General features: G+C 45.3%; 1 protein-coding gene across 9 annotated transcripts in view; it reads right to left on the bottom strand.

Moving 5' to 3' along the window:
• DGUOK (deoxyguanosine kinase) overlaps positions 1 to 8725 on the bottom strand; it is a 29155-nt gene extending 20430 nt beyond the window's left edge. For 6 of the 9 annotated variants that reach the window (XR_003998978.1, XM_030551919.1, XM_030551920.1 and 3 more), the window contains exons 1-3: positions 8451 to 8583; positions 6364 to 6476; positions 1944 to 2131 (exon numbers count right to left, since the gene is read on the bottom strand). Coding sequence is in view for 8 of the 9 variants with exons in the window: in XM_030551919.1 (XP_030407779.1) it covers positions 1944 to 2131; positions 6364 to 6476; positions 8451 to 8568 (419 nt within the window). In the remaining variant the exon portion in view is untranslated. Of the gene's footprint in view, positions 1 to 1943; positions 2132 to 3677; positions 3710 to 6363; positions 6477 to 7197; positions 7313 to 8450; positions 8584 to 8648 lie in introns of those variants that run through there. The other 3 variants (XM_030551922.1, XM_030551923.1, XM_030551924.1) reach the window with 3 other exon arrangements.
• Positions 8726 to 13701: the final 4976 nt, after the last annotated feature.

Raw genomic sequence — 13701 nt, 5'->3', positions numbered from 1 at the left:
CTACAAAATAAGCTCCTTCCAGTATACACATGAAACTTTAATTAAATGAGTGAGGATGGTTCTTTTTGGTCTGCAACATAAGTGGCAATTAGCAACTCAAAATATATATTCAACTAGGTTCTAAAGATTGTTTCTTTGAAATAATAGGAATGGAAACATTTAAATGAATTTTATATAAACCTTTAAATTAACTGCTTTAATTAACATTCTTCTTCTGTGCTGGAAAACCAACCACAACAGCATCAAGTTAATGCAAGAGAATCAGGAAATGAAACTGAGAACAGCATGACAAACACCACAGATCAGCTTTAACTAGTCCTTGGAACTCAAGGACATTTAGGGTATGGCTACACTCGAAACTTCAAAGCGCTGCCATGGCTTGAAGTATGAGTGTAGTCGCAGCGCCAGCTCTCCCAGCGCTGCATGTACTCCACATCCTCATGGGGTTTAGCTTGCAGCGCTGGGAGCCGCGCTCCCAGCGCTGCGGCACTGTTTACATTGACGCTTTACAGCGCTGTATCTTGCAGCGCTCAGGGGGGTGTTTTTTCCATACCCCTGAGCGAGAAAGGTGCAGCGCTGTAAAGCGCCAGTGTAGCCATGGCTTAGCTTATTGGCTAAAGTTTTCACTTGTCCTTTAGAAATGGACTGCTGAAAACGGTGGCAGTTGGTTCGGTTGCTTCATGTGGGACAAAGTCTGCTTAGTTGCACTGGTAACTACAATGGAATTATTTCCAAATTTACACCAGAGTAAATGAAAGCAGTGTGAACATGTATGAACTGCTCCAATTAAAATCATGTGAAAGATTCATAAATATCATGTGCATATTACATGAACCTATGATCCTTGAGGTATCAGCAAGATAATTTTGTTTGACCTTTTTAACCTAAATGAATCAAGCAACCATTTTATTGCTCACCTGAATGATCCTTTAAGGCAGAGTTCCATGTATACCTAAGAGTGAAACTGACCAGGCTACTTTCATTCCTTGAGTTGAGTGCGTTGTAAATTGGAAGCAAGAAAAATGAAAAAAAATTTGAATCTGAAAATCCAACTACCTCTTGTGTTCCCTCTCTTAGGTATTTATGGGACACCAATTACCACTGGACCTATTATTAACAACATATGTGATTTTCTTTTTTAAACATCAGTTTCAAGTTTATGTTGACAGTAGGACTTTTGGCCATTCAAGTGCCAGATGGATTGCATTATCATCTCATCACTAGTCCAGAATACACCCTGAATGTGTGTTTGATTTCTGCGATGCTTGAACACATCACAGGGACCTAGAATTCAATCATTAATCCACAGTTTTCTGCTGCTCCTGTAGGTGCCAAAAGACACATAATCTGGGGCAGTTTATGGAAGGATGATCTTTTGTTAAGGCACTTGATTGGGACTCAGGAGACCTGGATTCAATTCCCACCTCTGTCACATACCTCCTGTACAACCTTGGGTTTGGTTCACCAACTCCCTGCACTTTGTGCAGTCATTTACACTGGGGCACGGCAAGCATGAAATTCTACCCCTCTGTTCTGATGGCATTTTACATTTATTTTATATTGGTGTAAGTAACACAAGGTGCAGAACAGCAATGAATCAGGCTCTTAGGCTCTGTGCCTCAGTTTCCCCATCTGTAAAACACACGTAATACCTCTGTGATGTAGAGAGTATTACGATAAGAAATGTTTGTGATACAATGGTGAAAGGGGTCAGAAAAGTGCCTATTTACATAGTTGTAAGGATTCTCTGATCAGTTTGTTGATGTTAAAAGGGGTGTGTGTCAGAAACCCACCTCTAGAAAACAAACAGTATTTATTGTGTGGCCAAGTGCCATAAAAGAGGCATGGTATCTTAAATGGCATTGCCCTGTTTCTCAGCACATACTGACTAACAGAAAGCACTGTAGTTTAGCTGAAGCAGTTGGAGATTTTTAGCACTGTACCTATCACTGTATACAGATCTCTCAAAAATCTGCACTGGATCCGGGGTCTTCAACAGCTTCTCTGAAAGGGGCTCCAGCTGGGCCTTAAGTCGACTCATGCAGGAGTATGTCTGGAACGTATAGGACCACCGAGAAGGCTCCTGATAGACCATTTGAAGCAGGTTGCCAAAGTTCTGAGAAGACGAGGTCTGCCAGGGAATGGCAAAAAAGCACATTTAAGAAGAAAGTCTCACTGAAAGAGGTTTTCAGGCTATCCATCCCTATCACTGGCCGCAGGGTATTCTCAGGTACAACTGGTGCAGGACTCAGATTTCAGCATCAGAAGTGTCATAAACAGATAGTTAGGATTAATGTCTTTTTTACCTGTAAAGGGTTAAGAAGCTCAGTAAACCTTGCCGACACCTGACCAGAAGACCAATAGGGGAACAAGATACTTTCAAATCTTGGTGGAGGGAAGTCTTTTGTTTGTGCTCTTTGTGTTGTTGTTGTTCGCTCGAGACTAAGAGGGACCAGACGTACATCCAGGCTCTCCAAATCTTTCTGAATCAGTCTCTCATGTTTCAAACTTGTAAGTAATTAGTCAGGCAAGGCGTGTTAGTCTTATGTTTGTTTTCTCAACTTGTAAATGTTTCTTTTTGCTGGAAGGATTTTACCTCTGTTTGCTGTAATTTTGAACTTAAGGCTAGGCGGGCTCCTCTGGTCTATAGGAAACTGATTACCCTGTAAAGCATTTTCCATCCTGATTTCACAGAGATAATTTTTACCTTTTCTTTCTTTAATTAAAAGCTTTCTTTTTAAGAACCTGATTGATTTTTTCCTTGTTTTAAGATCCAAGGGGATTGGATCTGGACTCACCAGGGATTGGTGGGGGAAAAGGAGGGGGATGGTAAATTTCTCCTTGTTTTAAGATCCAAGGGGTTTGGACCTGTGTTCACCAGGGAATTGGTGAAGTCCCTCAAGGCAACCCAGGGAGGGGACGAAGTTTTGGGGAAACAGAGAGTGCCCCAGACATTGGAATTCTGGGTGGTGGCAGTGTTACCAGATCTAAGCTAGTAATTAAGCTTAGAAGTGTCCACGCAGGTCCCCACATTTGTACCCATAAGTTCAGAGTGGGAAAAGAAACCTTGACAAGAAGGGATAACTATGATCATCTAGTCTGATTTCTTGCATAACATAGGCCAGAGAATTTCACCCAGGAAATCCTGCAGCGGAAAGGATTATTCTCTGCTAGATATTTGAGCCTAATAACTTGTAGTTGAACTAGAGCAATGGTTCTCAACCAGAGGTACACATACCCCTAGGGGTATGCAGAGGTCTTTCAGGGGATACATCAACTCAGCCTAGTTTTATAACAGGCTACATAGCGAAGTCAGTACAGTAACTCCTCACTTAAAGTCATCCTGGTTAATGTTGTTTCGTTGCACAACACTCCCTTCTAAAGTTGTTTGGCAACCGCCTGCTTTGTCTACTGCTTGCAGGAAGAGCAGCCCATTGCAGCTAGCTGGTGGGCGCTTGGAACCAGGGTGGACCAGTAGCCCCTATCAGCTCCCTGCTCCCCTAAGCTGCCCAGCAGGATAGCAATTGCAGCTATCCCTCCCCCCACTGCCATGTGCTCCTGCCCTCTGCCTTGGAGCTGCTCCCCGAGACTCCTGCTTGCTGTGCAGGGGGGGGGGGAGGAAGAGGGGGGCTAATGTCAGGGTGTCTCCCTCCCCCCTGTTCCTGCACCCCACTTACCCCATCTTCCATAGAGCAGGGAGGACACACCAGGGCTCAGGACAGAGGGAGCTTGCAGCAGCTGCGGTCTCAGCAAGCTGATCTAATTAACAAGGCAGTGTACTTAAAGGGGAAATGCCCATATCTCTTGGTGTGTGTCTCTGCCTGTGATGTCACCCCTCCCTCCATTCCTGCTGCCTTGTAGAGTGAGAGAGTTAACCCTTGAGGGCTCAGCCAATTGCTAGTTCATCATTTAGCAGTAAGGGAAATATCCCACTCTTTGACTCCTTCACCTCAACCAAGCTTCACAATCATCATCACTGTGTACCAATATTAAATTGTTTGTTTAAAACTTATACTCTGTGTGTGTATAAATACACACACACACACACACGGTGAAAAAAATTTCACTGGCCCCTAACTCCCTCATTTAGATTAATTCTTAAGTGGAAATTGGATTCACTTAACATCATTTAGCTTAAAGTCACATTTTTCAGGAACATAACTACAACGTTAAGTGAGGAGTTACTGTACAAAATAAAATTTCATACAGACAATGACTTGATTATACTACTCTATATGCTATACACTGGAATGTAATACAATACTTATATTCCAGTTGATTTATTTTATAACTATATGGTAAAAATGAGAAGGTAAGCAATTTTTCAGTAATAGTTGCTGTGACACTTTTGTATTTTTTGGTCTGATTTTGTAAGCAAGTATTTTTTAAGTGTGGTGAAACTTGGGGGTATGCAAGACAAATCAGATTCGTGAAAGGGGTACAGTAGTTTGGAAAAGTTGAGGGCCTTGAACTAGAGCATTTTAGAGATATTCACCCTCAATTTAAAGACTCCAAGTGATGAGGAATTTACCTTGTTAAGTTGTTCCAATGGTTAGCTACCCTCACTGTTAAGGTACAACTTTTTATTTCCAGTTTTAATTTTTCTACTACAAGCCACTGGATTTTATTCTGCCTTTGATAGCTAGACTCACTGTAAAGGGATTTCTAGACCATAATCAAGTCACCTCTTAACCTCTTCCTTGATTAACTAAATAGATTAAGCTCCTTAAATCTCTTACTGCATGTTTTCCAGACCTCAGATTATTCCTGTAGCTCTTCTCTGAATCCTCTCCAGTTTTTCCATCCTTTTAAAAGAACTGTTAACACCAAAACTGGACACAGAAAACTCAGCAATAATCTTTTCTCTCTAATGCACATAGAATCATAGATTAGGGTTGGAAGAGACCTCAGGAGGTATCTAGTCCAACCCCCTGCTCAAAGCAGGACCAATTCCCAACTAAATCATCCCAGCCAGGGCTTTGTTAAACCTGGCCTTAAAAACCTCTAAGGAGATTCCACCACCTCCCTAGGTAACCCATTCCAGTGCTTCACCACCCTCCTAGTGAAACAGTGTTTCCTAATATCCACCCTAGACCTCTCCCACTGCAACTTGAGACCATTGCTCCTTGTTCTGTCATCTGTCACCACTGAGAACATCCTCTTTGGAACATCCATCCTCTTTGGAACCCCCTTCAGGTGCTTGAAGGTTGCTATCAAATCCCCCCTCGCTCTTCTCTTCTGTAGAGTAAATAACCCCAGTTCCCTCAGCCTTTCCTCGTAAGTCATATGCCCCAGCCCCCTAATCATTTTTGTTGCCCTCCACTGGACTGTCTACAATTTGTCCACAACTTTCTGTAGTGGGGGGGCAAAACTGGATGCAGTACTTCAGATGTGGCCTCACAAGTGCTGAATAGAGGGGAATAATCACTTCCCTCAATCTGCTGGCAATGCTTCTACTAATGCAGCCCAATATGCTGTTAGCCTTCTTGGCAACAAGGCACATGCTTGACCTTGATCCCAGATGGCTAATTGTCAACATTTGGGGACAAAAATTATGCTTGCCTTACGCGCCTACCCCAATTACTCCATGGAGTTTATCATGAAGGAGGAGAGCAGGCGTTATCCCCTCCAGGGTTGTGGTACTTCATAGAAAATTGCTACTATTGCTGGTCAGCAGTGGTTGATTCGGCCTATAATGTACATCATTAAAAAATATATATTATCACGACAATGAGCTCATGATAAATTAAAGATGTAAGTCCTGTACAAGAAATATCAGGGAGAATACAGAGGTACAGGCATTAGCAGATTCTGTCTAGGTCTTTAATAAGAATCAGGTTGTTCTGCTCAACATTTATTTTGTCATTAGAGAGCTGAACTCAATGCAAGTAAAAAATATTTGTCCTCTGGATGTTTGGATGAGCTGTATAAAAAATAAATACCTGTTTCTTAAAAGCTCTTAAGAATTTACAGTTGATGCAATCATAGTCTAGATCACAGGAGTTGGCGTGTTAAATTTTTATCTCCCCTTTAAAAACATGTATCTATTCAAGTATCAAATTATGGAAGAGACTTATGGATGAGGAAAACCATCTTGAACAGAGACCAGTGACAACATCATCAGGTTTAACTGAACTCCCTTCTTAACTTTGTCTTACAGGGAAGGGTTGAGGCACAATAGTAGAACAATGAGTGAAGCCTGTCCTGATGCTGCGCTGTGGATAAAGAGAGGATTTAGGTCCCCAGGGTTCATAAGCACTGCTAAAAATCACAACAAATTTTGAAAAGCCTAAAGCCGGTTGATGGAAACTCTTATCACAGCACCCACGAATTCTCACTCTGGTTATTCACTATCATACCTACCTCTCTGGTACTGGAAGCTTGAACCTTTTGCCATTTTGCCACAGGTTCTGTAGCCATTTGCCATTCTGGAAAGGTTTTTCCCAGCAGCCTTAAGAAAGTGGACTTGCCCACAGCTACAAATTAAAATACAAGAGCAGTTGTCAAAGTCTGGCTAGGAAAGCATTATCAGATCCTGCAGGTAAGCTCAATTTAAAAAAAAGTGACTTTCCTAACCAAAAATAGAGACAATGATACATGCAGGATTTGCCTTGCCTGATCAGACTTTTTAGTCATCTAGCCCAGTATCCTGCCTCCAATATTAGCTAAGTTGCCATTGTTTACACATGTATTAAGTACATATTTTGTTTTAAAAAAATACACTAAAAATACCTTTTGGTAACCCCCCTCTCCATACAGAAGAAACTCTCTCCTATCAGCACAAAATTAACAGCTTCTCCTTCTCCAAGGTTGAATGGAAACTCAATACGAGACCCTATCTTTTTTTTTTTTAAACCAAATATATAACAATATATTTACTCAACACAGACAACATATAAGACACACCTAAAGAATACCTAGGATGTAGACTTACTAGGACTTTATGATGTACTAGAATTAACAAGATAAGCTGGTTGTCTATTCCTATTTGTCTGCCTTAATTTTTAAGGCCACAGTTCTAAAAACATTCATCTCTATGCATAATGAGTATTTGAAGATTGGGGCCTTTGATCATAAACTCTGAGTCTGGGACTGTACTGTATTCTATGTTTGTACTGCCTAGCCCAGTTCATCCCTGATCTCAGCTGGAACATCAGAATACTATCATGATAAACATTTTAATGAAATGCATCTTACAGTAGATTGTGCTTGCTTTTTATTGGTTCCACACTAGTTTCCAAAGTTTGGTCACTTGCAACGAATCTTCCATCCATTAGTGTGAATTAGCAAAGTGCTAGAGTGTTACATTTAACACTATCAAGCAAAATCATAATCTCATTATTTAAGGAGAACACTGTTAGATTCTGAAAGAAAAGATCACAACTATGGGCTCAGGCTTTCTGTTCTGTACAGTACTGGGCATGCTGTCCAAGCTTCCAAGATAATATTTTGGATCCCAATCCCTGCAAACCCCTTCCACAGATCCTTGACTTTAAATTCCACTGAAGTCAATGTGATTACTCGTGTGTTTAAGAGTCTGCAATATAAGGGGCATAGAGGGGTCTTATGTTGCTAACAAGATAGATCCAACATAGAACTTTAAAGCAAATCTTTTTAGATATCTAATCTGTTTGCAGTCCAAACCGACACCACCATAGCCAGTAATGCAGGCTAGGGCACTATCACTGCCTGTTTGCCTTTCTCTCTCACACACTCTAGCCCAAAGCGCTGATGTAGGGACCCCTCATGTTCCTTTAGTGCGCCCTCCCCTCACAGCCCCCACCCAGCACCCCCCTCTCCTCACAGCCCCCCCAGCTCCTCTCACACACCCCTCTCCTCACAGCCCCCACCAAGCACCCCCTCTCCTCACAGCCCCCACTCCTCACAGCCCCCACCAAGCACCTCCCTCTCCTCAAAGCCCCCCCAGCTCCTCTCACACACCCCTCTCCTCACAGCCCCCACTCCTCACAGCCCCCACCAAGCACCCCCTCTCCTCATAGCCCCCCCAGCTCCTCTCACACACCCCTCTCCTCACAGCCCCCACCAAGCACCCCTCTCCTCACAGCCCCCACTCCTCACAGCCCCCACCAAGCACCCCCTCTCCTCACAGCCCCCCCAGCTCCTCTCACACACCCCTCTCCTCACAGCCCCCACTCCTCACAGCCCCCACCAAGCACCCCCTCTCCTCACAGCCCCCCCAGCTCCTCTCACACACCCCTCTCCTCACAGCCCCCACCAAGCACCCCCTCTCCTCACAGCCCCCCCAGCTCCTCTCACACACCCCACTCCTCACAGCCCCCACCCAACACCCCCCTCTCCTCACAGCCCCCTCAGCTCCTCTCACTCCCCTCCCAACCCCCCAGCTCTCCCCACTCCTCACAACCCCCCCAGCCCCCTACTCCGCCCTCGCCTCACGGAGCCCCTCCTAACGCAGCGCCCCCGGCCCGTACCGATGTTGCCCTCGATGGAGAGCCGCCAGGCGGACCCCCCGCGCCGGGCCTTGCCGAAGCAGCGCGGGAGCGCCCCGGCCGCCGCCCGCCGGAGCCGCAGGGGCAACAGCGGCCTCATCCCGCCACCCCGATCCCGGCCAGCCCCAGCCCCAGGCCCAGGCCCTGAACGAGATGCAAATCATATGCTAATTTATGCACCTCCTCCTCGGCGGCCGCCCGTGGGTTTGACGTGCGCGGATCGTCGCGTTCACATGCTGACGTAGGTCGCGTTTATTGTGGTATGCTGATTTATGCAGATAATTTTTATAATATGCTGACGTATGAGCTTGCTGTTGTAGCTGTATGCAGACGTAGATCAATTGCCAGTATAATAATATGCTGATTTATGCAGATATTCATGGTACTGATATACTGACATGGATTTGATTATGGCATGCCTATTGATACGGATTGCTATTATAATAATAGGCTGATTTATGCACATCTATGATAGTGATCTAGGGAGCATTTATTATAATAATATGCCGATTTTGCAGATCCCAGCCGATCTAGGCAGATCTACCTGTCTGAAAACTATGCTGATTTGTGCACATTTCAATTATAATGATACGTTGATACAGCTAGATTTCATTTTGTAATAATATGCTGATTTGTGCACTGTTCCAATACAATTTTACCAGCATAATTATCTGAGTATTAACTCTCCATGTGGACACTCTTATTCCAGTTTAGATTATATAGCTTCCCTATAATTCCAAAAAGAACAGGAGTACTTGTGGCACTTTACAGACTAACAGATTTATTTGAGCATAAGCTTTTGTGGGCTAAAACCCACTTCATCGGATGCATGCAGTGGAAAATACAGTAGGAAGATATATATATGCAGAGGACATGAAAAAATGGGTGTTGCCATATTAACTATAACAGGGGTAGGAAACCTATGGCACGTGTGCCGAAGGCGGCACGCAAGCTGATTTCAGTGGCACTCACACTGCCCGGGTCCTGGCCACCGGTCCGGAGGGCTCTGCATTTTAATTTAATTTTTAAATGAAGCTTCTTAAACATTTAAAAAACCTTATTTACTTTACATACAATAATAGTTTAGTTCTATATTATAGACTTATAGAAAGAGACCTTCTAAAAACGTTAAAATTTATTACTGGCATGCAAAACCTTAAATTAGAGTGAATAAATGAAGACTTAGCACACCACTTCTGAAAGGTTGCCGACCCCTGAACTATAACAAGAGTAATCAGTTAAGGTGAGCTATTATCAGCAGGAGAAAAAAAATTTGTAGTGATAATCTGGATGGCCAATTTCAAACAGTTGACAAGAAGGTGTGAGTAACAGTAGGGGGAAAATTAGCATGGGGAAATAGGTTTTACATTGTGTAATGACCCATCCACTCCCAGTCTTTATTCAAGCCTAATTTAATGGTGTCAAGTTTGCAAATTAATTCCAATTCTCAGTTTCTTGTTGGAGTCTGTTTTTGAAGTTTTTTTATTAGAGTATTGCTACTTTGAGGTCTGTAATCAAGTGACCAGGGAGACTGAAATGTTCTCCAGCTGGTTTTTGAATGTTATAATTCATGACGTCTGATTTGTGTCCATTTATTCTTTTGCATAGAGACTGTCCGATTTGGCCAATGTACATGGCCGAGGGGCAGTGGTGGCACATGATGGCATATATCACATTGGTAGATGTGCAGGCGAACGAGCCTCTGATAATGTGGCTGATGTGATTAGTTCCTAAGATGGTGTCCCCTGAAATGTGGACAGAGTTGGCAATGGGCTTTGTTGCAAGGATAGGTTCCTGGGTTAGTGTTTTTGTTGTGTATTATCTTTGCTGATACAGTTTAACATGGCTACCACTCTGAAACCTATAATTCCAGGATACTGGTATAATTCTGCCATCATAAATATAATTTCCTGTATAGACAAGCCCTTGACACCTTTTCTTAGTCAAGAACTAGACAAATTGTGAAGGACTGGGCCAAAAGAAATTGGATGAGGTTCAACAAGGACAAGCACAGAGTCCTGCACTTAGGAAGGAAGAATCCCATGCACTGCTACAGCCTGGAGACCAACTGGCTAAGCAGCAGTTCTGCAGAAAAAGACCTGGGGATTACAGTGGACGAGAAGCTGGATATGAGTCAGCAGTGTGCTCTCGTTGCCAAGAAGGCTAATGGTATATTGGGCTGCATTAGTAGTAGCATTGCCAGCAGATTGAGGGAAATTATTGTTCTCCTCTATTCGGCACTGGTGAGGCCATCCAGTTTTGGGTCCCCCACTACAGAAAGGATATGGACAAATTGGAGAGAGTCCAGCAGACGGTAATGAAAATGATCAGGGGGCTGGGGCACATGACTTGGGAGCAGGGCTGCCCAGTGGATTCAGGGGGCCTGGGGCAAAGCAATTTCAGGGGCCTCTTCCATAAAAAAAACTTGCAATACTATAGAATACTATATTCTTGTGGGGGCCTCTCTGGGGCCTGGGGCAAGTTGCCCCACTTGCCCCTCCCCCCATTCCCGGGCAGCTCTGCTTGGGAGGAGAGGCTGAGGGAACTGGGCTTGTTTAGTCTGCAGAAGAGAAGGGTGAGGGGGGATTTGATAGCAAACTTCAACTATCTGAAGGTAGGTTCCAAAGAGGATGGAGCTCGGCCGTTCTCAGTGATGGCAGAGGACAGAACAAGGAGCAATGGTCTCAAGTTGCAGTGGGAGAGGTCTAGGTTGGATATTAGGAAACACTATTTCACTAGGCGGGTGGTGAAGCACTGGAATGGGTTACCTAGGGAGGTGGTGGAATCTCCTTCCTTAGAGGTTTTTAAGGCCCAGCTTGACAAAACCCTGGCTGGGATGATTTAATAGGGATTCCTGCTTTGAGCAGGGGGTTGGACTAGATGACCTCCTGAGATCTTTTCCAACCCTAATTTTTTATGATTCTCTGAAGACAAGGCCTAAATGTAGGTGGGGTTTAGCTAGCATGTGCTATCTAAACACCACCTAAACTCAGACTTTTTCCTACTCAAGACAAGGTGTTAAAATCAATTTAAACTGGGCTGTATTTATATCATGAAGTGTAAATCAACTCCTTAACAATGTAAATTAAATCCATTTCAGAGTGCCCACACCTTAATTCTAGGATTATTGTATTTCAGACCAGATGCCACCTCTCCGCTCCAGAAAAGAGGTCTGGCATGACTCACATGGGAGTATTTGTTACCCACTTGATGGCAACTGGGTAGCAATATATTAACAAGAGCAAAGGTGTTGCCATCTGTAACAGAGCCAGTCACCACCTGTTCACCCCCTCATGGCCAGAGGTTACTCTGCAGTACCCTGCCTCTCTTTCCTCATCTTCAGGACCCCTTACTCAGCACATTTTTTCTGTGGTCCTCCTTGGGTTTTGGGATTATTCACAGAAAATTACTTCAAAATCTCCAATTAAAATCCAACAAACAAAAATCTCTCTTCCTGCTCCCAGGCCTTTCTGCCTGGAATACTCTGCAGTCTTTCTCTGGCTTGTTCAGGGTTCTCCCAGGACTGCCTGCAAAGCTTTGCAGTCTCTTTTGTTTGTCCCCCTGCTTGCGTCTCTCCCAAGCCTTCCTACAGGTTTGCCAACTTTCTAATCACACAAAACCGAACACCTCTGCCCTGAAGCCCTGTCCCATCCCTTCTCTGAGGCCCTGCCCCCATTCATTCCTTCCCCCCTCCCTAGCTCACTGTCCCCCACCCTCACTCACTTTCACTGGGCTGGGGTAGAAAGTTGGGGTATGGGAGGGGGTGAGGGCTCCAGCTGAGGGTGCAGTGTGGGAGGTGGTTCTGGGTCAAAGTGCTGGAAGCTCCCCGGAAGTGGCTGCCAGGTCCCTGCAGCCCCTAGGCCAGCGGTGGGCAAACTTTTTGGTCCGAGGGCCACATCTGGGGAAGGAAATTGTATGACAGGCCCTGAATGCCCGGTGATGGAGGGGAACTCTATGGGATGTAGCATGGCGGAGCTGTATAAGGGATGTTACTGAGGTGGGAAGGAGGACTCATGGGGTGTGGCATGGGGGAGGGAGGGGTTCTATGGGGCAGTACCGGGGGCTCCTAGGGGGCCTGCCAGCAGTGACACCCAGGGGGCCATACCAGGCACCACAATGGGCAGAGTCACCCTAGCTGCGATGGGAGCAGCCCCATGGCGATTTTGAGGCTCTCGAGGGTGGGGCCATAGGAGACCGCCACCTAGTGGCGGGGGGCTGCTGTGTAGGGGCGGGGTTCCAATCCCAGAAACAGTGCGGTGATGTCACGGTTTGCAGAGTTTGGCTCTGCATGCAGAAGATGGAGCTCATAAAGGGAATTGTGTGTTGGGGCTGGGGTGCTCCAGGCAGAGCAGGGCAAACCCCTGACCCTGCTCCCCGGCGAGAGCTTGAGGGCCAGATAAAAACATCTGACGGGCCAGAAGCGTAGTTTGCCCACTCCTGCCCTAGGCGCATGGGCGGCCAGCGAGGCTCTGCACACTGCCCTCGAGCCCGCAGGCACTGCCCGTGCAGCTCCCGTTGGTCACAGTTCCCAGCCAATGGGAGCTGTGGAGCCAGCACTTGGGGCAGAGGCAGCACACGGAGCCTCCCTGGCTGCCCATGCACCTATGGGCCACAAGGACCTGTCCACTGCTTCCAGGATCCATGCAGAGCTAGGGCAGGCAGGAAGTCTGCTTTAGCCCCAGGCCCCCGCTGAGCAGCCAACCGGACTTTTGACAGCCCAGTCAGCAGTGCCGACCAGAGGCACCAGGGTCCTTTTTCAACCAGGCGTTCCGGTCAAAAACCGGACACCTTATAACCCTACCTTCCTACCTGAAGAGCTTTTGCACTCTGTTTGGTCAGTGTAATGGAGCAGTGTCCATTTTCCCTAGCCCAAGAGCTGGCTTTGGAAGTTCAAATGTTGCTCCCTAGAGCGGAGGTTCCCAGTTCTTTCTTTGGTTGGACCACCTCTAGGTGCTAGAGCTGATTGGAACATGGGAGTGTGGAGGAGAAGGTGTTTCAGTGGAAAATTTTGTTGAAATCTTCAGTTGAAAACATTTTTTTTTATTTTACAAAAAAAAATTGCTGAAATCTAAATTGTTTTCAGCTAAAGATTTTCAGGTTTTTGGTTTCTCCAAAGAAAAATAAGGACCACAGACAGCTTCCACAAATGTTTTGTTTTGCCAAAAACTCAATTTCCCCATCAGAAAGTTTTGAGGGAAGATTTTCTACCAGCCCCAGGCTATGGACCCTTGAC

This window comes from Gopherus evgoodei, chromosome 2, assembly GCF_007399415.2.
Source record: "Gopherus evgoodei ecotype Sinaloan lineage chromosome 2, rGopEvg1_v1.p, whole genome shotgun sequence".
In the NCBI taxonomy this organism is placed as follows: Eukaryota; Metazoa; Chordata; order Testudines; family Testudinidae; genus Gopherus; species Gopherus evgoodei.
The sequence above is the reverse complement of the archived record's forward strand: the minus strand, read 5'-3'. Positions and strand labels throughout refer to the sequence as shown.